This window comes from Malurus melanocephalus, unplaced genomic scaffold, assembly GCF_030028575.1.
Source record: "Malurus melanocephalus ecotype Western Australia unplaced genomic scaffold, MMel_1.1 scaffold_130, whole genome shotgun sequence".
NCBI lineage: Eukaryota > Metazoa > Chordata > Aves > Passeriformes > Maluridae > Malurus > Malurus melanocephalus.
In genome coordinates this window covers 1,013,235-1,039,896 of record NW_026623362.1, presented here as the reverse complement: position 1 = coordinate 1,039,896, position 26,662 = coordinate 1,013,235, and the positions used below count along the sequence as shown (strand labels likewise).

Here is a 26,662-nt window from a genome sequence, read left to right as displayed (position 1 = left end):
WTGCAATTAACATTTTTCCATTTATTCTTGCACAAAAAGCCAAACACATCCATTTCAGACAAGTTATAGCATGAGCAGCGTCCATTATCTCACAGAAACCACACTCAGGTCCAACTGGAAAAAGTAGTTTCAAAATGCTTCCATATGCATTAAAATAACTTTAAAAATCTTTTATGTTTTGTATTCTGAGTCTTTAGAAATGGTGATTTTTTTATTAGGCTTGGTAGCCTCATCCATCAGTTCCTTCAGCTGCCCAATCTGTTCATCACGGAAGTCATTAAGTTTTTCTTCTGTGAGCTGAGCTCCATATACAGCCTTTCCTCTCAAGTTTTGCGTGTCCTCAATTTGTTGCTGGATCAGTGCTGCATAGTTCTAATGAGGAAGAAATATAAATGTCACAAAGCTGACAAATGCAAGATTCAGGTCAACTTTTTTTTTAATAGCATTTTACTGTAATAACATATTCTTACGCTATCTTCTGCAACAGTCTACTAATCAACATCAAATGACAAAAAAATTTACACTTTTTATAAGAAGGGTTATTAAAGTGTTTCAAGTACCTACAGTCAATTTTATGTAGCTAGTTTAAAATGCATATATGTACAGAWTAATGTCCTATCATACACTACTACTGAAAACGAAATTTAAATACAGATCAAATATATTTATTAAAATAATCTTTCCTATCTAGCAGGATATCACTAGAATGCACTTTGTAAACTGACACTTCCAGAAAAATATTGTTGAAGAAATTTATTAGAAGAAGTATTCTACAATTAGACAGATGTAGTGAAACCTTTCTGTCTAACCACTCTGCATTTCTCAGAACAGATAAGGTCATTTGAATCCATCCTGGACTGCTCCAAAGGCAGGAGAAATTCAGTAATTGTGAGATTTCGGTCATTCTGCCAGGTTTTGGAAGAAAATAGCTAGCAAAATTACAAGTTAGGGAAGAATAAGGAGCTTAAAGGACAGATACCTACTTCGCATTCTCATTCCCAAAGGAAAAAAACAAAAGAATAACCCCCTTTCTGCACTTTTTGAACATATTTAAGTTTGTTCAGACTTACTTACAATCCTGTTGTAACAGAAAACATTTTGGACCATGTTTACTTAACAGCATTTATGTCAATGGATGGGCAACACAGTCTGTGTGTATCACATCAATAGCAGGCTGAGCACCACTAGAAAAGCAACGCTCTCAAGGGCAGAGATGGAAGAGGCCGATGGGTCACACTGGTGATGTGGGCACAGTTGGAAAATCGCTTTCTCACCACTTTGGAGCAATCTTTGATCATTATGACTTCTCTAAATGACAACACTCAGGGTTCTGCAAGGAYGGCACCTCCACAAAATTAATTCTGCTGGCAGTGCTACCCCTGACACTGCTGTGCCCAAGGTCCCTGCACACATGGGCACTGTGCACTCTCCAGCTCCCTCTGCCCAGCACAGCCCCACTGCCCTCAAGAAGCTGTAGTGAGTGAAYTCAAAAGCCTTGTGGTGTGCATACTTAGGGAAGTCAGTAAACCTACTCAGATATTTAAAAGTTAAGTACATGTTTAAAAAACAGGTTGGGAGCCTAAACTTTTAATTTTCTTAAAAGGAACTCCACAATTAAGAAATTCATTTCAAAAGTTAATTTTTATTTGGGAAAAACATAGGCTTCTCTCCTTCTCTGCCTCAGTGAGGCATCCTTTAAAGCTTCAAAACTTCTAAAGTTTGAAGCACAGCTCTAAATCTAATGTAAGAAACTGAATAAAAAAACCTATTTTCTGAATAATAAAAATGATGATTGCTACCTGGTAACTTTGTTTTTTTTTTTTTTTTAAAGAAAGGACTAAATATCAGGAGCATTCAAAAGCACAGCTTTATAGAGATGAAATTCATGAGTATTAATTCCCAATTTTCAGCTAAAGGAAACTGCAGCATAGCACACTGAATTGTGACTCCAATTACCAGCAAAGTAAATAAAGCCACTACTTCAGCTGTAGGTCCAATAATTCCAGAGAAGTGGGAGAGAAGAAAGATACCCATGAGCCTGGGATAAACYTCAAAATGACACCATTTACTAGTATAAATATACTACATTGTTAATGGACCATGCCAAGCCTCACTGAAGTCAGCAGGACCTTACCAGCCATGTTGCAAAGCTTTATTCATGGCTATTTAAAGAAAACAGCCAAAACAAGCTGGGGCAAACCAAAGCAAATTTTTATTCCTGCAGACTCTGAACCAAACTGATTCTTCAGTTGGGTTCTTCCCAACATCACCTCTTCTGCTTTTTCATTAAATAAGCATTCAGGAACAGTGATACCACAGTTAATTCCCATAGTAAGCCTACACCTCTGTGATATTAGCTCACGGTAGAGGTAGTGTAGGGTTTAAAAGAAACTAATAGTTTTTTTCCCAATGATTAAACAATCAAATGGCAATGATAAGATAAAAAATTATAATGGGTTAATTCTCCAGCTTCACAATTTACAGAATTTCTTATCAAGGCAGATGGACAAATGTAACCTCTGCAGCTACTAGTACACCAGCAACACACTGACAATGACCATTTAACGCATTAACCATTCCATCTCTATTTTCTTCTATCTTTGCATTTCTGCACAGAACAATCCAGTCAGTAATGACTCAGGACTCAAAAAAAMCCCCAAACAATTCACACAAAAAAAAATCCCAAACTACAACAACCAAAAAAACCCCACACCACTCTCATTACACCAAACAACATTCACAGCATATAATTCAGAAATGATACTGAAAACAAGAAATGCAAAACTCGCCACATCTTATCAAGAGATCRGACTGAACATATGAACTCCAAGAACCCCTCCATACAATGTCCTACCAGTGCAGGTTCCACAGCAGGAGTAAAGTCCTCCCCACTGCTAATAGTAACTACCTGGAGCACCTACTACTACAGGCTACTACTGCAGGCATGAGCTGTGCTACCTAGAAATAACTGAAGTCCATTTAAAACACAGTCACAATTTTACAAATTGTTGTCTGTTTCAAAAAAAAATTAATTACAAGCAAAGAGTCTGCAATTTTTTTTTTTTCAATCTAACATCACAGCATCTCATTTCACAGTGTACCAGTGTTATAGAATCCAGATCTCGGAATYAGTGGTCCTCCACAAAGCTGCAATACCCACATTCACAGGTGCCCTGCATCCAGACACATGGTCAGGGACTGTACTTCCTCCACTCCTTATGCCAGGYGTTCTGCTTCACAGCACTCCAATGWGCTCCCATCCRGACTGTCASCATTGGTTCTTTTCCCCCACTCATTTTCTAGCTGCACAAATGTTTTGTACACGTCATAAAACCTCAATGGCCGCAGTGCTACATCAATTTGTACTGTGAACAGAAATTCAAAACTGGACTCTGGAAACATGCCGGGTTCTGGTTGGCTCATGACAGAAAATGGAACTTTCTCACCTCTCTTTACCAAAAGTCAGTRATCCATCAAAGAAAATACCTTTCAGCCTTTAAATAAGTGCTGAAAAAATGATGTACTATATGGCATATCTCATTTTTTCCACCTTTGTTGTCAGATAAGGGACAAACAAAGTCTGGGATATTTAACTGTTTAATACACTGCTGTTACTGTAGAAATTATTACCATTATTATGTGATCAGTGATTTGTGGACAGGTACTACATGATTTGATGGTACACAGTAATTTGAGGTATACAGAAAAAGTGCTATTCTCCTAACAGCACATGAACTTAATGTGCTGAACTCCAAAGTTCTGTAATAGGTTTAAAAGCATAATAAAAAAGGAGAGAGAAGCTAACATTTGCTCTTTCAGTAATATAACTTTGATCATAAAATACAATGATCACAGTCCCTCTCAGGTAATAAGGAGCAGCATRTTCATGTATGGTCTAATTTTCATTAGAACCTAATAGATACAGAATTTAACTATTTTCCAGTGTCATATTCCTTACCAGTAGAACTGAAACAAACCCTTGCTTAGCTCCTTCAAACAAGGAAAATTACTTCACTTCYGCCTTTCRTTTTATGTTACATTTAACTAYATCTTCCTAACATAACAAAACTCCTTTGCCMATCATGACACAAATCCTTAGCAGATTTTTCAAAGGCATCTTATTTCAATTATGGTTCACACCGTGCTCACAAAATGGAACACAAGTAAACCTGCACACTCACAGAGCCAGACTCAGCAAACACAAGGATGGCAGAGGGACACAGSTGCTCTCCTCCCTGGCAGTTTTTTAGATTGGTTGGTTGTTCCTTTGGAAGCAGCTCTTACTGCAACGATCCTCAGCCCGCACCAGCGGCAAACTTTCTGGACTTTTACATGAAAGAAGCAAGCAAAACCCAAACCATCAGCTGAATGGCAAAAGCATTTCCCCCTTTTATATGACTGCCATCAGAAACACCGAGGATCAGAATCAAGTTCAAGTCACAACAACCTCTCCTGACCACTTACCATCAAAAGATGGCATTCCATATTAAATCCCAGCATGCTATCCATCCATATCACAGACACCTCCTCACCTTAAAGGAGGCACAAGGTAACACTCCAAGGTGCAGACTGGCCGTGTTACTGCATTGCCATCAGTGTGTGCAACCACAGAGATACCCCAAAACTCTCAAAACTCTCCATATGGCCAGTGCAGAGGCAGATCCCTCAGCTGAAGGCTCTCATACACTCCTCACAGGTTTTGGTTTGGTCTCAGATCMCTGGCATCTACAGCATGCATGCTGAATCCAAGCATCAGGCCCTCTTAAAATCCTATGATATGATTAAATGCTTGAAGCTCCAGCTGATTTATACAAAAAAAACCAGAAGGTGAATGTTTGCTATCATCAGTAACCGTAGTAGGGTTTTGTTTAAGTTCACTAAGTGACACAAATACAGAGTTCTCTTCTGCTTTCTGACTCACAAGCATTCATAGAATGCACAAATTCATTAGAAGGACAAGGGAATGGGTGACATCTGAGGTTTAAAATATCATACATTAAAGAAAGAGCATCAGCCTTCTTGTTTTCCAAGTTGAGAAAGGATTAAATAGAAAAATAAAAGCAAAAATCACACAAGCAAAAGCCCCAGTCCCTGACTGGAGATATATAGACAAGGTCTAGACCACATTAACACACATTTATCTCATATGCTAATACAAATTGCTGATAGACGTTTATGATTTAATCATAAAAYTAAATGGGTTAAGAGCCCATTTGCTCATTTTCACTGGAAAAAACAGCAATCAGAWTTTTTATTTTTGCTGGCATCCTCCTAAACATATACAATGTCACATTTGGCACATTTTAGATAATTGTGCCAAAAATCTCAGGAAGAGATGTCTGTTCACAGTAACTACCTGTACAATTCACTTTCTGGTCAGATTTTCTCTTTAAAAAAGGTCTAAATTTTTAATCTCCGTTAAGCAGTAAAGTATAAAGCTGAAGTATTTATCCATTCCAAAAAGACTATCTCCACTCGCAGCCAAATTAATGACAGCAGTGATAAAGAACATTACTGTGGCCAGATCAGAAAATGCTACTCTGAGACGTGCACAGTCTGGCACTAGGAAAATGCTGTCTGATAATTTTATTTTTCTCAGGATGACACAAAAAAAATTTAGCATGGCCTGGCAGGCCACCCTCATTGCTCCCTGGAAGTTAATTTTCAATTGCAGCATTTCAAGTTTTTATGCTGCTACTCAGAGCAAAATCAAACACATGCTGCTAGAGTGGCAGCATGAAGAAACAGCTGSCAACGAACAGCACAGCAAGGAGCAACCTGTTCTTATTATTGTTCAGAGATGTGTTGAATTAATTATTTTATATTCATTCAGATAGAATTTGGCAAATTATTTACTATATATTTAACTGCAAATTATTTACTATGTTTTTTACTGCAAAACTGTTTTGATGTTAAACTGAGAATCAAAAATTACAGAAGTGATTACACAGACAGCATTACAGATGTGATTTTTAAATGGGAGCTACACTCCATGAAATTCCAGAATATTTTCATACATTTTACCTGAAGCCATAAGTATAGTTAGAAATGCAGAAATAAAACCAGGAAAATTCTACCACATTTAAGCTCAGCTTAATACATCACTGCAGTGAATATTTTCATGCACTTGCAAATACATTAGCCCATAACAATCTGTATTTCACCAGATAAGACCACTAAACATTTTAAAAATTGCATAAAATACAATTACTGCCAAATTGATTAACTGATGTGAATAAACAGCTATGTAAAGTAACATATCCTCTAAGAAGAGAAATGCATTATCAATTTCAAAATTTAAATTTCAAATGACCTCTGAAAGCAAAGGTCACACCATTAATACACAAAAAAAGAAAAATCAACATACCACAATGAGTTCTGAGTAAGCATTCCTCCTGCTTTTGAACAGAAACAACCATCAAATGGTATCTGATACCAGGTAATGACATATGGCAGCATTACAAGAGTTTCTTGTGTGAAAAATYAAAATAGTAACTGCTGGGAAAAGRGCAAMAGAATGAARAAACAAGAYTTTCACTCTGARGTACTCAGCATAGCAGAGGACCTCMAGGGAATTAAGATGTCCTGCTTCTACTGCAAATCTTGACAGAAGGTGAAAAAACAACTTTCTTTTGTGGCATTTGAATCACCTCAGCATCCATCATATGTTAACGACACACCAAGCATACACAAGAAAGAAATAGTGACAAGCTTATTTATGACAGAAAACAATGCTTTCCCCCTTATAGTCTTGTTCTAGTGTCTCCATTAACAACRTCAGAGCACGCAGTCTTTCAACATCATCTTGAATATCTATTAAGAGAGGCAGAGTTGTGCAAATAGCAGAGTTTTCTGGTTTCAAAACCCAGCACCAACATGTTGGAGAAAGCCATACAAGAGCACTTCAGTCAGGCAGTTTGGGCTAAGGTAGCCATTGCTGCCAAGTCAAAGACCTGGTACAGTGCTGCAGCCCAAAAAGGCAGTAACATGGAGGTAAGTGACAAAATGCTTTTCACATCCTCTGCTCACCACTGCTTATCTTGAGGTATTGTTTAAGTAATATTCCAATCCTCCTTGGATTCAAACCTAAACCTTTGTTGTTCAAATTAAACATGCTGCAAATGCAAGCTCTCTAGCCTGAGTGAAGCACCAAGGTGGCTAATGCACAGGATTCCTGTGGCTATTCTATAGGTTACACACATAATTAGCTCTCCTGCTGCATTATTTGGTTAAATATATGTTGGGTTAAATTAAAAATGCTGCTGCTCCCAGATCTGTTTACCATCTTCTGACAGCTCTTACATGTAAAGAATAAGATGCTTTATGCAAGCTACAAAATCTGTCATTTCTGTTACATTTCAAATTTCAGCCATCGTTGATATTGTCCACTTATAATACATAAACATATAACATAATAAACATGTCAAGTAAGTATGTTTTATTCAGATACATTCTATTCACAAACTATAGATACATTCTATTCGCATTCTATCCAAAACCAGACTGAGTAGCATAAGTCATAAGAACAGTAAGATGAAACTTAAAATGCCTGTAAGTAAGAATCAAAAAGGGTATCAGAAAGAGTACTTTGTTTTTATTAATGCTGAAACAGCACTCATTCTTTTTTTAAAAACAAAAAAGAACTCCTCTCAGAAATTAAAACAAAGCAGATCTTCATATAAAATTTTGAGAATTTCAGATTATATGGGAGAACACAAAAAAATTAAGCATTTTTCTTAAATCAAACAATAGAGAAAAATGCATTGCTCTCAGGATGAGTTCTCTGTTCCTCCCCTGTGCACCACTSCCTTTTGAGCAGAGCAGTTGAAGAATTCCCAAAGAGAAAAAAAATCCAAAACTGGGACTACATCAGAATTGGTAACTCACAGCCACTGTCCCTGCCCCTCTGCTGAGGCAGCCCCTACAGTGGCACTCCAGAAAAGGAAGTAAAAACAGGAGAGCAGAGCAGCACCCATTCTTTTAGGCAAATGCAAAACACAAAATGTACAAAACTGACATGATTTGTCAGATGGCCAACTGGTTCCCTGAGTCTCCTTTGAGATCATGGGTACGGAGAACCCATCCTACTACAGGATACATCTCCAACCTCCCCAAAAAAACTATGCAGATGAAACAAAACCCTCCCTTTTCTAACACATATACYAAACTGTAATTCAAGAGAACTCCAACACAAGTTGTGTGAAGAGCAGCTTGGATAAGCTATTTTGTATTTCAGTCCATTATTAGAAGGAAAGATTTGCAGAGGCCATTTCAAGCCAAGTCTTGCACTTGCAATGGGTCTGTCTACACTTAAATGTCACGTGCTTAAGTGAAGATAGAGATGTAGGTTGTCTTTATGCTGGGCATTGGAGAGAGACACTTCTGTCTTACACATGATGTGATGACGGGAGATGTTGGTCTCATCACTGTGTCTGTGTCTCTGGTTGTAGATGACGATATTGAATCAACTTCCTTGCTAATGGTACAAGGAAAGTGTCCATTAATYATTTTGTTTGTGCCATTTTAATTACAAAAGGCAAAATTTTACCATTTCTCCTTGAATGAATCTGCAATCTCTCTCATAGAGTTTATCTTTTAGTAATGCTGATGGTATCAGACTTGACAACATCCTGAAGTGAAACACATGAGAGAGGAAAAAACTGTACTTCYTCTTTATCCTTAGAAGTAACTTTGGATTATACATCATTTCAWTTCTGGGGATGAAAGACCATGTCACCATTTCTAATTACAATAAATAGAGGTAAAACAGATTTCTCCAGGACAACATCTCTGAATTATAACGAATAAGAACAGAAAGAAAACTTTTGAAATTAATCTGAAAGAAAAAGCCATGAGAACTTCAACAATATSAGGTTTTCCYAGGMTATTCAAGATGGATGCTAGARTACRTGATTATCAAMCAGATTTCAGRGAACTGATCACAGTAACACAATGRTGCATATACYATAACYATATAGAATTGYTACCATRAGGGGTTTGGGYTTTTTCTTTTGGTTGCTTGCTTGGTTGCAGTTTGGGAGCAAAGAATGAAAAACTGTTCAGCTAAAACGGAGCCAGGGAATATAATTATGTAATACTTAGTAATCAGSATGGAGAATTATTATTTGATCAGGAAGGTATAAAATGGACTGCTTTTTCTGAACACAGTTTACTAATATTGTTAAACTGGAAGAAACGACATTTATTTAGAGGAATGTGAAAAAAGCTCAAGGMCTAACTCAGCTTTGTTTCTAGCTTAAATAACATGTTATTTTAATGTCCTTTTTAATGTAAGACTTACAAGATCATAATCTRAAGTGAAAGTGGGAAGTTTATGGCCTGGCCATCAAGGTAAACATATATAAATGCTATTAAGTCCAAAATGAAACACAACACCATTAGAGCACATCAGAGTGACTACTGTCATTTGTGGAAAAACAAGCTGTGATTATTTCTCTCTTTCTAGGTGCACACTAGTTATACCACTGTTGCACACTGGGGCCAAAACACAGGTCACTAAAAGCTTTTTGCATCATCTGGTAACAACCATAGTCTTTAAGATTCTCTCCTCTTAGGTTAATAAGCTTCATCTCAGGCCTTATATAGAAAGCTCAAGCGTATTCTAGGGAATAAGGATTTCTTTTTTTAAATTGGAACATACTTGAACATTTAAGAAAATAAAAAGTTCAATTAAGTTCTCAAAAGAGAGATCAATCTGACATGTAGGTGCAGCACAAGAAATGAAGCAGGAGGAAGAGATGGGAGATAGAACAAAAGAAATGGTCAAGCAAGCGGGTTCCAGTGGCTGAACAAGGTCTTACTGTAGGTCTCTATCCTTGGACATGTTGCATCATTCAAAGTGTGAGTTTTGCTGAAAAAAATAGCCATTTTTTAAGTCCCTCATAAAATATTCTTCTCTCAAGTATATATCAGTATTTGAAAGCCTTTTAAATTCTTATTGGAGACAAAAGTACTTGGATAAGAAATATATTAAAAACTCCATTAGAAAACTTTTTAAACTTAAGAACAAACCATGGAAAATAATTCAGTCTGGATCTTCATCTGTAAAAAYTAGGATGAAACTACATTGAAACTATAGGACTGCTGTGACTGGATAAATAAACTACAGACCAGAAAAATTAAAGTTCAAAAAACATTATTTTGTATTTTCATACAAATCCTAACAAAAACCCAGGAATTTGAGAGACAGGTTTTTTTTTTATTCAGTTTCTATTTTACTTTGACATTTTACATCATGCATGGCAGCTCTTTGGCTAATAAAAAAGATGTTCTCTGCACTTTTGTCTACAGCTGATGTTTTGTCTGGCAAATACACTATATTCTCACAGAATGCTCAAGGATTTATCACATGCTGTTAATTTAAAACAAGGCAAGAGAAAAGACTGGAAGTCATAGTACCAGTTTGTTTTTAGGCATTTCACTTCTAATGCATCAGCTACATTGTAATATTTCTATTYAAACATTAAGCTAGGAAATCTTGGCAAAGTGTTTCACTGCAGATAATTCCCAGACAAATATCAACACTAAGTACAAGCATTTTACCTAAAAAAACCCTAAAGACTGTTTTAGGAAGATAATCACAAACTATAATTAAAGCTCATAAGGCAAACATCACTTCCAGACTTCTGTATCAGCTCTTTAAATAGAGGACAAGCATCTTAAATTTGCAGTTATTTCTTTCAGAAGTATTACTTCTAGATTTTCAAGGAAGATGATGATTTCACTTCTAGATATTCACAAAAGGAAAATAAAGCCTGTTTCCAAGACAACCATATTAGTTGCCAGACTTCTAGATACTAAGAAYATGCAAAAAGTTATATATCTCAGATGACAACATTTCAAAGACTTCCATGCATATTCTTCTACTCAATTTATACCTAATGAAGCATTTCAAATATACATATCTATATCCGAAAGAGATTTGATATTCTTATTTTTCCATTACACACATTTCCATATGTTCATTAGAAACAAAACCTAAAACTAATAAAGCAATGAAGAAAACCTCAAATATAAACAAAAAATTAATCCACTAATAGGCATCTTGTACTGATTTCTATGACACCGCAAATAATCTTCCTGCTCAGGGTGCACTGAATTTTTACTTTAATGGACCTGTAGAAAAAATAYGTGCTTGGATGAATTAAGTAAAAAGAGAGCAATATTTAATAAACATACAAGAAGGTCATTAGTGTAGAAGTCAGATTCACCCCTTAGGACAAACAGACAGAAACTTCCCAGTTTTAAATGAACATAAGTCAACATTACCTGTTCTGATACAATATATGGGATACTAATTTAGCAAAGCAAATTTGTCAACAGAAAACACCAAATCAGAGGCTGATTTTCTTGGCCAGTATCACCACAGCCCCTCCAGTAACAGGTGAGAGAGACAAGCCCTACCCGAGTTCTTGCGGAGGCATTGAAAACACACCAACAAGGAGTCATGGAAATTGATCTACTTGCTTTGTCAACAAGACACAAACATTTTGAGGTGTGCTTTTCACAGAGCACTACCTAGGAGACTGTCTACCAATAAAAGAAAGCTTACATACAGGCCGACTCATGATTTTAAAAAGTGAAAAAGAATACTGCCACTGGGAAGCAACGCTGAATTCTTGCAAGGATGTCACTTATCTAAGTATGACATTTAGTCTGGAACTTCTGAAGGTCCTACCCTATAAAAATAAATCAGTGCATTTGGCTACAATCGTTCGGTTGCAATAGCAGCAATAGGACATCTCTATGAAAAGAAATGCACATTCATGTAACTGACATATTCCTTAAGACAGCTAACAATACACTTTTGTGTATTGTTTTGTATTTGTAAACTCACTCTGTGGAAAGAATGAGTTTCTATTAGTAAACTCACTCTGTGGAAAGAAAGGTTATTACTGCAATTAGCATCTACTTCACAGTACTTAATAAAAGGCAAAAAAGGTTAACTTATCATTCTCTGTGCTAGACCCAGTGCAAATTTTAAGTTCTTGTTGCTGCAGCAAAGTATCTTCAATGAYGTTCAACTTTTAGACCAGACATATGCTTCGTATACACCCACCTGTGTCAAATGAAATTAATAACATATATTGTTTTAAAAGTCTCCCATATCCTGCAAGCAATAGMATAAATCAAAGCATTTCCTTCACCTTTAGTTTTATTGTTCTCAAAATGACAACATAAAGTTCCTTGCTCTGTTTTATTTTCCTAAAATATTGTGATATTGTGAAAATCCTCTGGTGCAACTGCAGACGAAGAAGCTCAAAGAAACTGGAAGTTACCATTCTAAACGYAATTCTAAAACCGTGCTTATTCTTTTAGCAGTTTCTTAAGGTAAAAAACTCTAAAGCGTAYAAATCTATGTATCTTACCAAGGGGTTTTAACTTGCAGATTTTTATACAATTTCTGAATTATTTCAGAAGTAGCCACAGAAATTAACTGAAGAAAACAAATGTGCCATCAGTATGGTCAAGAGATGTGAAAAGGTAGAATGAACCTTTATTGACTACATCAGAGCCCTCAGATCTGAAAAACACAAAAACTACTGTAATCATCTGCAAGTCACTATCCGTTTATCCAATAGCTCTGACATTTAAGAGGATTTTTATAGTGTCTGTCACAATACAGCAAGTGAAGGCTGGGCCGTCAATCCCTCCCAGAAGACTGGATGGATTAAGCRGATAATGAAAAAGGAAAATTCAGTCATCTGCTAAACAAGTTTCAAAATTCAATAAAGTACTGTAGAGACAGTTAATCTGAAAGTACTTCTGAAAAAAACCCATCAAATATTCTGTACTGTTCTTGGGGAGATCAAATAGGTATCAAACTCAAGACTCAATATGTTCTCCTGTAATCTCCACACAGCAAACACTTCAAAATTAACTCACCTATATCTTGTTCTATTTTTTCTTTTTTCTTTCCTGCTATTGCCAGAGGTTTTCTAGCTATTAGAGGGAGCTTGCTTTCAATTAGCAAATAACAGGGAAAACRGGATAGGGGCGACATGGCACTGATTTTCAAAATAAAAAGCTTCAAACTCATATGCTTAACTTATTCTYATACTTGTTACTATGCATAAAAAGCATGTATTTGTACAAATASGTACACAAATGATCCATTAAAAACAATACAATAAAAATTAATAATGATGTACAGAGCATTCACATTAGTATAAGATTGGTTCCTAAGTTCTTGCTAATTGCCATGAATGCTTGTSCATCACAGTTATATTCCACACTGTCTAGCACACCAATCCTCATTTCAATGACTTATGCAATTTATATAGCTGACTTGTGTCTCAGTGTAAAAACAGATAAACTAAAGCATACTAAACATATTACTGAAACATAAACACACTGCCAACATCACACCTACACAGCGACATTTATATATAAATTTAACTAATTATGAGGCAAAACCCAACACAGTGCAATTTCCAATTTTTCGGGATATATTACTCTTGAAATGAAAACAAGTGAACAAATGTGCCACAAAGGATACCAAGGTGTGTCAGTGACCATGTACTTCCAGAGTGCTGAGTCAGCACTTTTACTTCCCTTCCACTTGAAATACAATACACACTATGCAACAGCACTCAAAAAAAATCTGATCAAAATTTACAAGCAGTACATCCTAACAGTTTACCAAGTTAGGCTTAATAACAGCAAAGCATAATTAGAAATACCCTAATCAAGAAATTGGCATTACCCAAAGGTTTATTTTCTGCCTGTTTGCCCTTGAGGTATTGTGTAAGATGACAGTAAAACTAGTTTTTCCACAGAACTTGGGAGTTCCTTTATACCCATCATCACCCAAACAAGTTAAGAGGGCTTCTTCATGCAGCTCTTCACCCATATAATACCCTCTCAGAGGCACCACGCACACGAACTTCCCAAAGTCAGTCTCATCTCTGTGGCCCATGAGAGTGTACCATTGGCCTATACCATTGCAGAAGCAGGTCAGTAAAAGGGAATGATGAAAAAGTGTGTGCTCACTTGTCTTATCAACACAAAGCACAACTATGAACAGCAGCTGGACTATGTTCTCCAGAGGCCTCTGAAATAGCAGTGAATGCTCTTTTTGAATTGAATCAGAAATATTTTTTTTTTAAATGTTAACATTCAAAAATATTTTAGAGAGCTAGGATGCAGAATAACAAGACAAATATCTGGCAATCCCTCCTAGTTAGAAAGGTAGCATGAGGGGGTTTTTTTCACTTTCTTTTCCTTCTAGAAATATATTTTCCACCTACTCAGAGCTGAACATTCACAAATRCTACTGTACAGACACAGTGCCCAACTTTGACATGCAATTTCATTATGGCCTAGAGAGTCCCCATTTATTTTACTAGACAAGCAGCAGAACAGCATTAGAAAGTTCAGAGCTTGTTTCTTACACAGCTCAATCTCCACATACATGAATACAGAAAAAAAACCCAAGCCAAATAGGTTGGAAATATTAACATCTAGAAAATCAAGTTTGTGAACCACTTGTTAACACTGGATAACTGATACTAATYAATGTGACAGAAAACACCCTTAGGAGAAGCAAGTTTATTTGTAAAGTCAAATGAAGTCAGAAATACTTCTTCCTGAAAGTGATGSGAATAAAACAAAATGCAGAATATACTATTTCCAAGGAAGAGCTGATGAAACATAAACTATAGAATATAAACTACAAGTTAAAGGAGAACTTYCCCAAGAAATATGCAGGAATGCAATAAAATTGGTACAGATAGCTTTTTTCCACAGTTACTTCTCCAAGGCCCAAATGGCATCCCCAGAACTCCACAAGTTTCCCACCAGTCACAAGGAAGTASTCTGCATTATTTTTAAAGCTGAGGAGGCGTAATATGTRTGTATATACATATATTTATAGACATATATATATATGCATATATATACACAGACACATATAYATATATAACACATCTTCTCTCACCAGGAATATAAAACTAAACCCTTTAGAACAACACACACAAGTGGTTCTGTGTAAAAAACCAAAAACTTGTTGGCTATATCAGGAATATTTACATTACTGGCAGACAGGATTCACACAGATGGAAGGGGTCAAGGCTGGAAAGGTGACATCCATCATCTCAATCCAGGTCTGGTGATCTAACCATATTTACCAATTATCAAAATAGTCTACTACTGCAGATATCTAYAGAGGCCAAGATAGACCTTGCCCCTATCAAAAATACCAGCTGTTAAAAAGATGGCTGTTAAAGTTTAGAGATAGCAGTATGTCATTATTCATGTCGCAGGACACCTAATCAGAGGACAAGGTCTTTTTAAAATTTAGAAAAGACAAGAGAATATTCATACCAGGATTTCCTTGTCTATTTTCACTGCACATCTTCCTAGTTCCTTCTTACACTTAAAACTGGGCCATCTGTTTTTCCATATGTGTAAAGGTTTTATAAGGACTTGGCCTAATGCAAGCCACTGAGATTTCAGCTTCTAAGTCTTTCTCATTACATCTTTTTCAGCAATTCCAACACAGACATCTTTCCACCTTCCATAATGAAGCTCCCTGAGTCCTAAAGGATTTCTGGGTCATCCTCTACTCAACTAAAATACTGCTATACACAAAACTTCGAAGAACAAAAGCATCTTACCCTACATATTACCATTTTTCAGCCCTGGAGTTTAATGCATCAACGGGAAACAAATCTTTAAACAGCTCCATTGTTAAATATAAATATTTAATTGTTTATAGCATAGATTGTTCTTATTGAGGAATACAAAGAAAATCCTAGGCAAACTGCCATCAATGTTTCTAAAAACAAAGGTCTACCACAACTATTTTCCTCTATCTGGCTAAGTCTGGGAAACTAGTCTGCTGCTGAGGAGTGGCATCTGCTGGCAGAGCGCACTCCACAAAAATCAGATTCACCAGTAAAATAAATTATTCTTAAAAAAATTTAAAAAGACAAATCAGAGTTTACATTATTCACAAAGCAACCCTCACTTCCTCCTTGATTGATAGGATGATGATGTTTTTCTCAACAGTGTAACTCTTTTCAGTTATACTGATGGTACTGAACTGCCATGAACCAGAATGACATCACTAGCGCTACCGATCAAGCTTTTCACTATTCAGTCACCAGCTGAACTGAAGAAAATACRTGTTTGGTATTTAATTAAAACCTTTCTCATCATGGATCTCTTAAATAAATCCTTACAATGACTCACTGTAATGGATGTTAAATACCTCACCAGRGTGCTTCACTATGAATAATAAACAAAACTCAAAAGGCCCAGAAAACAACTGAATATCATGATTCTAAGCATAACATGAAATTTAAACTACTGCAAACAAAGTACATAGGACAAGCCATTGAACATGAATCAAAATATCCTTAATTTTAGAGAAGCCTGCTTGTACCACAGCCAAAAGCTGACCTACGCCTTCCACAAAGTGTTACTCCTGGAAATGTGGCAAACTAACTTTTTGGCTTAAAATACCATGGTGGATTACTGACTCGTGCCATATCCATTTTGAAAGGGACAGAAAAAAGAGAATCCATTTAAATGTTTCACTTGTATCCAGGAAAGAGAGTAGGTACAAATAACATTYCCTACTATATTTTCATTTTTAAAGAAAACTTCCTACTCTAAACAATACTATACAAAACAAACATATTTTGTAACAGCATCTAAAATGTGGCATTACGAACAAAAAAGTTTTTCATTTGGTGAAAAGTGCATTTGGGCTATTACTATGCACTTCCAAAAATACAATTGCTTTAAAACTCCATAGATCCATTACGAAAAAAATAAAATACATGTAAGTCTTAAAAAGAGTTTTGTACCTACATACTGAGACTCCATCCGCTAYGGGCATACTCTCCTGGGGACTACAGTGGCTGATCTGAATTTTATAATCACAGAATATGTCGAGATGGAAGGGACCCACAAGGATCAGTCCAACTCCTGRCCCTGCACAGCACTKTCCACACCSTGCACCTGAGAGTATTGTCCAAACACTTTACCAATGCAAATCCAAACCAGAAAGCACATTATGACTATATTATGACTAAACCAGGTGGAAACCACAGTAAAGTTTTCTAATTAAAAAGCCTTTTCAAAATCGGCAGCAGCAAGGTATCAATTCTCAATATACATTTCAATAAATAATTTAACATTAATTGAATCTGTAGAAATTCTAGTTTATTTTAGAAAATTCAGCATCCTACATATTTCTAGCACAGGAACAAGCCTTCTCTAGTTAMGTATTTGCTGCCATCAAGTGTACACTTTAAAAACTGCAAACTTATGAACACTTATTCTTCATCAAGTCAAAAATCAGCCAAGAAAGTACACTGAAGAGCATTACAGACTTCAGTCAGGTGATGAATTTTCAAGGATTGCTAATGTAACATGAATTCTTACCTCAATAAAGACTGCCTATTATAATCCAAATTCAATTACAAAGACCACACACTTATACTATGCAATCATAAGAAGCAAGAAACTGATTACAAGTAAATGGTATTTGGTGGCCCACAAAAAAAATAAACCAGTTGCTCTGGTTCTTTCCATGCATGTATCAATACTTCCAACACCATCCAACACCTTCAGCCATGACATCTCCAAAGAACCAATGGTGATGGGATCTTAAAACCCTTCCACCATACTTCTGGTGCAGGAAGAAAAAAAATGTGGCAGTGGCCTAATGTTCACTTTCTCTAAATTATGGAATAAAATAGTTCAGCAAGAAGAAAAAAATATTATATAGTTGCATAAAACTAATTTATCGAGTTTACTTCATTTAGTAACTCCCACAGAGAAAGGGAAGATGCATCTACATTGTGTCTGTTGTTAACCAGTCTTAAAATATGGGTGCAAGGTCAAYTGAGAAGCTATTTTATAGATTTACCTAGTTACTGCAGGAACTTTTACTGAGGAAAAAAGTGCATCATGCTCTCTTTCATCTCAGACTGCTCTGTCTCTCACTAATATCCCTGAAACAACAAAAAACAGCGTATTAACAGGACACAAACCTCCCATATATCAATAAGCCTAAAATCCAACACTCAGTAATTCTGCTTTTAGTATGACTTCTTCTAACTTGTTCAATAGAAATACCTTAGTACTATACATTACTTCTGAAAATGGCCTTTAAAAGCAATAGGGTAAAACATTTTATTAGATACTATGATGAAATATGTTTTGCAAATTACATCCTTCAAAAATACAGTTTRAAGTTATCAGCTTTCAGACACAGTAACAAAAAATATTTCAGCAGAAATTTTGTGCTCGATGGGTTCCCAGGACCTACACAAACAGCAGGATATCACTAAGAAGATGTATGGCTGTAAATACAGCCAGCTTCAGCCTCAAAACAGCCAAAGCCCTCAGCATTACAAGAGAGAGCTAAAGCAACATGAATGGTGAYAAAAGCACCACTAAGTACAAAACTAAGAAGTCAAAATTTGAGGTTCAACTTCTTGCAAAAAACAATATTCAATTAAACTACTTTAATATTAGAGAACTGCATAAAAACCCTTTCATTCTTCAGTGGGTACAAAACTGTATGTCCTAAATATAGCTCTGTTTATAAAAATCTTCCAATATGCATAACTCTATTTGTGCAACCTCACATTATGCTGAAAGAAAAAAAAAAAAAGAACAGTTTTCAAACAATTATTCTGATGTGCTCCAGATGCCATTTTAACTTGCAGAAAATATCAATTTTGTGAGTACACAGGACAGAAAGGCACATCTATACAGTACATGCAATTACAGCACTCATAATATTATTGCAGTAATTACAAAATATGGTACTTGACAGCACTTGTAGAAAGTTGGCAGTGTTTATGGTGTTGATAGTGGAAATGCACTGACAACGCAGTAAAACCTACTATGCTTACAAAACACTACATGCTGACAATATTCACATAAGTACCAAACAAATCCTAGCAGAAAAGTGCCAATAAAATACAAACAAGCAAGAAATACTCATAAATTTGCAACTGCAATTCATACTTTGTTTGTTTGTTTGACCCACTCCATTGTATTAAAATGCAAGAAAGTTCAGACCCTGACACCTTCATCTGAAAATCTAACCTGATAAGGTTTTCTAAATTCTACTGTAAAATATTTTAGATACTAAAAATAGGGCTGTAACACTGGGGGCAAAAGGCAAAACAATCAGAATACCCATCTCCCCCTTTCCATTTTTTTTTTTGTTTACAAGTTAAGTGAAAACAAGGAATCTAACAATACTCATACTTGCAYACATACAACTTACAGAAAACCTTTTAAGACACCCATCTGCTTTTGGTAAACGGTGTCAAGTTCAACTTCTCAAAATGGCTGTCTAGAAATACTGAAAAATAGGAATCAGGCTAATTCACAGCAAATATGATAAACAGTTACATTCAAACAATATTCAGATATCTGTGCAAAACAACAGAATCCCGAACACTGCAGCTCTAATTTAAAAAAAAAAAAMAAMCAAACTTGGAAGTCCTGAGAATTATGTGTTATTACATGTATAATTTATACATAAWAAAGGCTTTTGATTCCCTAGGTTTCACACACGTAGACATGTATGACGGTATTTTAGCTAGCCTGGCTGTGCACATGCTGTCTCGTTGCTTGGACAGAATTTTATACCACCACTAGATGGAAACCTGAATTACCTTTTAAACTGACAATTCTGTAAATGCTCTACTACTGGTTCTGCTTGTACTGTGTCTGGCTGTTTTCTTATTTAGAGATCTATTCTCATACTGGCTGTCACTAACCTGTACTCATTAGGAAGGTGTCCATGGAGCAGACATTCTCAAAACTTCTGCAGTATCTTCAACCCTGAGAGAATTAACAGAAATATGCCCTGCCAGTGCTATTCAATGCAAGGAATAAACTGTTAGACTTATTAGATTTACCCCACTTACACAGCAATTTAAACTTGTTGATCTAAGTTACAACTAATAAAGTTGCTATAATCTGCCAAGAAATTTCAGTTGGGATTCAACTCAAGCCACACTTTAAATATCAGAGGCGTGCTACCAAACCATCTGAAATTTATAAACCGATTTGCATATCATGTATCTATACTTTGCAACGTACCTGAGGTGACTGGCACAAGCAAGTGACTGCCATTACTGTCTGTTGTGAACCCTATGACTCGGATATTATTTCCTGCTATGTCAAAACAGTTGTAAACAAAAAATTCAACAGCAGATAAGCAGTCATCTAAACAGCCATCTGACTAGCTACATGCAATCATAAATAACATACAGATAATTGGCACAGTAACATGACAGAAGTACTGAGATTACTGATGCCACCACTTGTAAAATTTTAAATTTGGAAAACCCAGTAATGGTCCAAAACCAGAAAAGCTCTGAAAACAATGCAGCAAGAAATCACTGTCCTCAGCAGTGAGTAGATGAACATGAACAAGAATGATGCTGTTTTCCAGGTGAGAAGTTAACAAATGCCCCTTCCTGCAAAATGGGTGAGCATCATGCACAAGCCAGTGAGAATCCATGAGGCTATCCCAAGTCTGACCACTTCAGAAAGCTCCCAAACCACCTGGATTCTCCATGGAAGAGAAGCAGACACTAGCTCCTGCTTCTAAACCCAAATCTGAAAGAGCACTGAAAGGATGGAAGTGATRGCATAATATGCAAAAGATGTTATTAGTGTGAAACTTTGCAGCTGGGATACACATGGTCAACCTGTGCCATTGTACATGAATATTAATTCAGGACACTCACCAAATCATGGGTGCAYCCAGGCAAAATTTCATCAGAGGCAGACTTCAAATGTTACAACCAAGCAGGCCACCAGGAATGCTAGGTCAGAGCAGCAGCCTTATTTCCTGCAGCCAGCCATACCCAAATCCCACATGCTCTTCAGTTTATCAGCCACAACTCCCTGGCTCTCAGAAAGTGCAACATTCTTTCCTGCCTTTTGAGAAATACAAAAGAAAATAGAGGAAATTGACTCCAATTTAGTTCTTACAAATTAATAACTAGTGAACACTCTAAGTGGGGGATAAAAACATAGGACCTAGTAGGAATTTGCTCTTAATAAGAAGGTTTTCATCCAGACAGCCATAAAAATCACTAAAAGCAAATTCCAATGTATCCGGTAATGTTAAAATGAAATACTACTCTTAAATCCTATTTCACAACTTTAATAAAAGTCATAAAATGGCAAAAAGCCTCTAGACGTATTTCACTTCCAAAAAMAAAGGTATTTCTTTGTCAGGCAATGAAAACATCATTTATATAATATACTTCACTGAAACTGAGAGCAGAATTCAGAATGCCAGCAGCAGTTTTATACTTACACAACCTACATTATTTGCTGAAAGACAGCACGAAGGGCAACCCACACATCCCATTCCCATTTCAGTCTGACTCCAGTACTGGCCACAGTTTCCTCTTCCWCTCTCTTTGACTATTTGCTCTTCAAATTCTCCATTCAACATTTCAACATATTTTTGAGTGCCAGTAGCTTAAAAATAAATCAAGAAGGGGAGGGAAGATCATTCTAGCCCAAGGAATTGAAAGGCATAAAGTTCTGTAAGTATATCCACTCATGAGCAGAAAAAGACAGAACTACATTCTCCAAAATTTGACATAATTCCACAATCATCCCGGCAAAGTAAATACTACAAGTTACGTGGGCAACAGAAAATAAATTTGATGAATGACAATTATTTACATTGCATCAAATATACTGATTCAAAAAATTTAATCATTCCTGAGAGGCTAAATGACCAGGTTCCCCAGACAGTTCACTTGAAAGCTTGTAAAAAGCTTTTCAGGGTCAAGAGTGGCCAAAGCATTTGWAAGACAATTTATTCAAACTATTAGATTGAGAAAATGTTGTGTAATCCTACAGAATTATTCTGCTCAATTTAAAATAGTCCAGGCCTTCTCATCTACAGGGTAAGGCTTTTTAAAAAAAAACAAAGTACAAAAAAGTAATTTTCAAAATTAATGATTAAAAGTGAAACAAATTGTTACTGAAATTATTAGCTGAATATTGTACCAATTGCAATCTGAAATTAAGTAATCAATACTATCTTAACATTGCCTATCTTATACTAGCAGTCTCATCAGATACCATATGATTTAGAAGACTGTTGAACTAATTGACTTACCATACCTGTCAACATTAACTCAATAGCATTCCAAAGTAATAATCAGTATCAATCTAATTATATCAGCAGTCTCCTGTAAATGMGTACAAATTATTTTAATTAAAATATTAAATATTTAGAAAATAGATAGGAACTTATATTAATAATTTATATGCTTAATTTGAATCTACCTGAACAAGTATAATTCCTGAACAACAAAGCTTACTTTCTTGGTATCCCCCTTTAATATTTTCCAGCAGGTTTCCCAACATAAACTAGCAATCCAATACCAATGACAGGAAAACCACAATATTTATATTCTTCTACCTTTCTATAAATACATATAGACTTGCAGTCGTACCCACTTAAAAATACTCTTTCAAGAATATTCAATGGATAGTTTCCCTATAAATGCAAATRGGTCAGCTTAGGTTTTCTACAAAACTACATTAGCAATCTACATGGTCGGCTCGAATATTAAATCCCTCAATTCCTRAGCATTCTAAACAAGCAGATCCCTTCTCATCTCCTTTACAGGAAAACATGAACAATTCACCTACTACAGCAATATCATTTCTGACCTTTTTAACCTCTTTTCTCCCTCTTTTATTTTTAAAGCTGATCTTGGAAATCTCCCTACAGGTTTTCCACCACCTTTCACAAGAAATAWAGGAAATCAGTTTGTGAGACACAATCACAGCATCATYCAGACTGGAAAAGACCATGGTCATGAAGTCCAACCTTTGATCGAACACAGCTTGTCCACCCAGCACACAGCTTTAAGTACCACATCCGGTCTTTTCCTGAACACTTCCACGGATAGTGACTCCACCATCTCCCTGAGSAGTCTGTTCTTAACAATGACTTTYGTGAAGAAATACCTTCAGGTCCAACCTGAACCTCCCCATGGCACAACCCAAGGCTCTGTTCTCTCACCCCATCACTAGCTGCTGGGACAAGAGGCCACCTCCCAGTATCCACTGGGATACAACCTTGAATCAAATATGCCCAGTTCCCTTGAACCAGCATAATTTAAATAGAAATGGGAATTGGGACGGGGGGGGGAGTGGAGCAGAAATAATTTCAAGCAACCATAATGTGATTAAAATGCCAGGCCTGTTTTCTAAACAATTCACTAATATGAATCAAATTGGAGGACAAAAAAAGCACACCACCAACTACGAACCAGTATATTCAATCACACCCAAAAGGTTCTGACTACCCAAAAACAGCCTGAAGAGTTTTAACAATAGTCAAGTAGTTTCATGTTAAAAWAAGACATCCTCGGAAATTTTCATTCGACAAGCATTTGGGATTACTTATTAACATTACATTTCATATTGAAATCCTCATTCAAAGTCAAGAAACATCACTGCAATCATCATATTCATAATCTTCATCCTCTGATGAATATACATTAAGATATACTATTTTAATATAAAATTAAGAATATTAATTTTCTGTAACATGAGGCATCATGCCACCAGCTGCCTTGCCCTGCATGCAATAGAAGGCATGAGGAAAKAAATTTCCAGATGGAAGTTGAATATTAACAACACTAAAGTGCATACAGCACTTTAGCCTAACGAACAAGCAAATTGGGAAGAAAAATTTTGGAAAGGCAACATGCCAAAACACTGTTACCAGAGGTGTAACTACGCATTTTTCCAAAAAAAGGAAACTTAAACTTAACAGGAAATTTAAACAACCAGTTTGTATTAATGTTGTAGTGATTTGTTTAGATGGATTTTTCTGTTTGGTTTGTTTGTGTTTTGTTTTATAAAATTAGAGGCAAGAAGTACAGTTACGGCTCATGTACATGAAGCAGCACCATATTTCAGCTTACTCATGGCTACCTGGGTGACTCTTAGGCCCTTCCAGAGCCAGGCACTTCAGAGCTATGCTGGTGTGTTCCCCAAGAACTGCCCTGGAGCTTCCAGCCTATTTCTTGGCAAAAGACTGTCCTGCTGCCCAGAACGGCGCAAAGAAAAAAGCACAAGAGAAACAAGTGATGCACAATACAACTGCTCACCACCTGCTGACCGATGCCCTGCCCACTGCCAAGAGTGATCAACTCCTCATGGCCAACTGCCCACAGTTTATATACTGAATATACTACATGTTGCATGGTATGGAATATCCATTTGGCCAGTCTAGGTCAGCTGTCCTGGCTATACTCCCTCCCAGCTTCCTGCGCATCTTTTCACTGTCAGAGAATGGGGATCTGAAAAACACTTGATTCAGAGTAAGCACACTTAGGAACAGCTAAACCGTGTATTACCAATTTTACTCTCATACTAAATCCAAAACATGACACTGAACAAGCTACTACRAAGAAAATTAACTCTATCTTAGCCAAAACCAGGACCAAGGACTGACTCCAACATGAATCAGCGCCTAACTAGAGCCTGGAGTTACCTAAACCCAGTTTTTCTGAAGTCTACCTGCTTAAATTATCTAGTTCAAGTCTTCACGGGGCTGCGAACCACAGTATAACATAAGATGCAAAGGGAGTCTCACAGGCCAAAAATGTGAAAGTCTGATTTGAATTCCACACTTGAAATAGATTATTATTTGGGTGAGAAAAAGATCCCAGAACAAAACAAAAATTAAATGAGAAGAGATGTGTTAACTATGTGCTAATATCTCCCAGCATCTTGTTAGAAGACAGACATATTTGCAAAGTTCTTTATACTCACACACTCAAAACAGTTATTAAATTAGTTTCCTTTTCTTGAACATATCATAGTTAATAGCACTAAATGTCAGGTTTCAAAATYCAACTTCTGTTACTGGTAGTCTAATTTTTGTCACATTTTTCCCTATAATCTACTTTTAAAACATTTCAAAACTGAGAAATATTTTCACTATTTGTTAATTTCACTTTAAAAAATGGCTAAAGATACTTCAGTGTAAACACTACAATGTAAACACTTACTTCCTTTTCTAAAATTATTTTAAGGAAGATTTAAGCACTGAAAATAGTAACCTGTAACTTGTCTTTTTAGCTCATGTTAAAATTGAAAGCAGCGATGCGGAAACATTTCAGCAGTATCAAGTAAACGGCAATTGAGAATTACAATAGCATCAGGCATTTGAGAGGTAGATACAAATTTCTCYCATTTGAGGATCTATCAGTTGGCAAGAGGCAATTAAAATACATTTACTCCTTTCCTCTGTAGAGCATACCAGGCATTTTTTTTTCCTGCTTGTTCCTGTTGCCCCAGCCCAAGTTACTTTAACCCACAAGATTTCAGCTATTGCAGGCAGAAGGGATGGGTCAGCTCTACCCAACTATCCTTCTGCTGGTAAACTGGGAGGCAATGGATGCTACCTGCGCTAACCACCTTCCACTGCAAAGCAGAATAAAATTTCCTTCCACAGGAGAGAAAATAGTTTTGAGATACAAAATTACTACAAAACCAGTGATTCAAGGAGCATGAAAATTTATGGGCAGCTTGTCTATAGATCTGTCTYTTGCAGTTGTGTTCACACTTTAATTGAAACTTCTCTGTGAAGTGTCTATACAACTGTCTGCCATGTCGACTTTCCGGGGATCTATTAATTCACTAACATCTGCTGGGGTCSCAGGCATGTAGAGAAAGCACTTTATGGCTCTCCCTCCTCTGCTGGTTGTGAAACTTGTTACAACCTCATYACTTGGGAGTGATCTGCTTTTCTGTCCTTGGTAAAATCAGGCACTAAATTCAGGGGAAGGGGTGTTAAGCAGAGAAGCAGTGTTCACCTAAGACTTGTTTTCTTAGCAAACACTGAAAAAACGTCACTCAAAAATGAAATGCAAGTTCACAGGGGAAGCTATTTACACCTTTGTATTTAAAAGATTATAATTATACAATTAGTTATATATGTAGTCATAAATATGCATATAGAGTTACATAATATATTATAGATCGCGTAGATAATTGTGTGTATTTTTTTATTTATAATTCAATAAAATTATATAATTGTCATTCTGTTACATATACCTGTGTATGCATAACTATAATTCAGTAAAATTATATAATTGTCATTCTGTTACATATACCTGTGTATGCATAACTATGATCACACCTATCTGAGGCAATGAAATGAGACCCATAAAAGGTAACCTGCCCAGAGACATGGAATCACAAGGCATTGTGCAGCTCTGTAAGGAGCTCGCCCTTTTAGGGAAGCATGCCCGAAGAGACAGATTTAACTGGGCTAGAAAAGCCCTGTGAGATGACCGAGTCCAACCTCTGAGCAGCTGCGCCGCCCGGCGCCCCTGACCTTGCCGGGCCTCGCCGGGCCCCGCGCTCCCGGCCGCGTCCTTGCGGGCACTTGCCTCCCATTCCCGCAGGAAGCGCTGGGCCTCGGCGGGCCCGGCCGCCCTGTGCCTCCGGAACTCCTCCTTGACGTAGCGGTCGCCCAGGTCGCGCAGGGCGGGCGGCAGCGCCCGGTGCAGCTGCAGGATGCGGCGGTACAGGCGGCGCGCTCCGCCCGCCATGGTGGCCCTGAGGGGCGGGCCGGACCGGGCGGGCTGAGGGGCCGGGA

The 26,662-nt window shown here is 36.7% G+C and overlaps 1 protein-coding gene across 2 annotated transcripts; it reads right to left on the bottom strand.

Moving 5' to 3' along the window:
* Positions 1–26,662, bottom strand: SDHAF3 (succinate dehydrogenase complex assembly factor 3). Of its 2 annotated transcripts, none has more exons than XM_057370674.1 (2): positions 26,454–26,662; positions 1–372 (listed from the first exon to the last, which is right to left on the bottom strand). In XM_057370674.1, exons 1-2 carry the CDS (start codon positions 26,613–26,615, stop codon positions 172–174), a joined length of 363 nt encoding a protein of 120 aa, XP_057226657.1. In that variant the 5' UTR covers positions 26,616–26,662; the 3' UTR covers positions 1–171. The 2 variants fall into 2 exon arrangements, with proteins under 2 accessions (XP_057226657.1, XP_057226658.1); XM_057370675.1 differs by lacking the exon at positions 26,454–26,662 and adding an exon at positions 26,175–26,378.

Excerpts from the sequence above, each read along its gene's own strand:
- SDHAF3 (XM_057370674.1), bottom strand. The coding sequence starts at position 26,615 with ATGGCGGGCGGAGCGCGCCGCCTGTACCGCCGCATCCTGCAGCTGCAC. Across the intron at positions 373-26,453 it reads GCTTCCTGCGGGAATGGGAG|AACTATGCAGCACTGATCCA; the intron begins GCAAGTGCCCGC and ends CTTCCTCATTAG.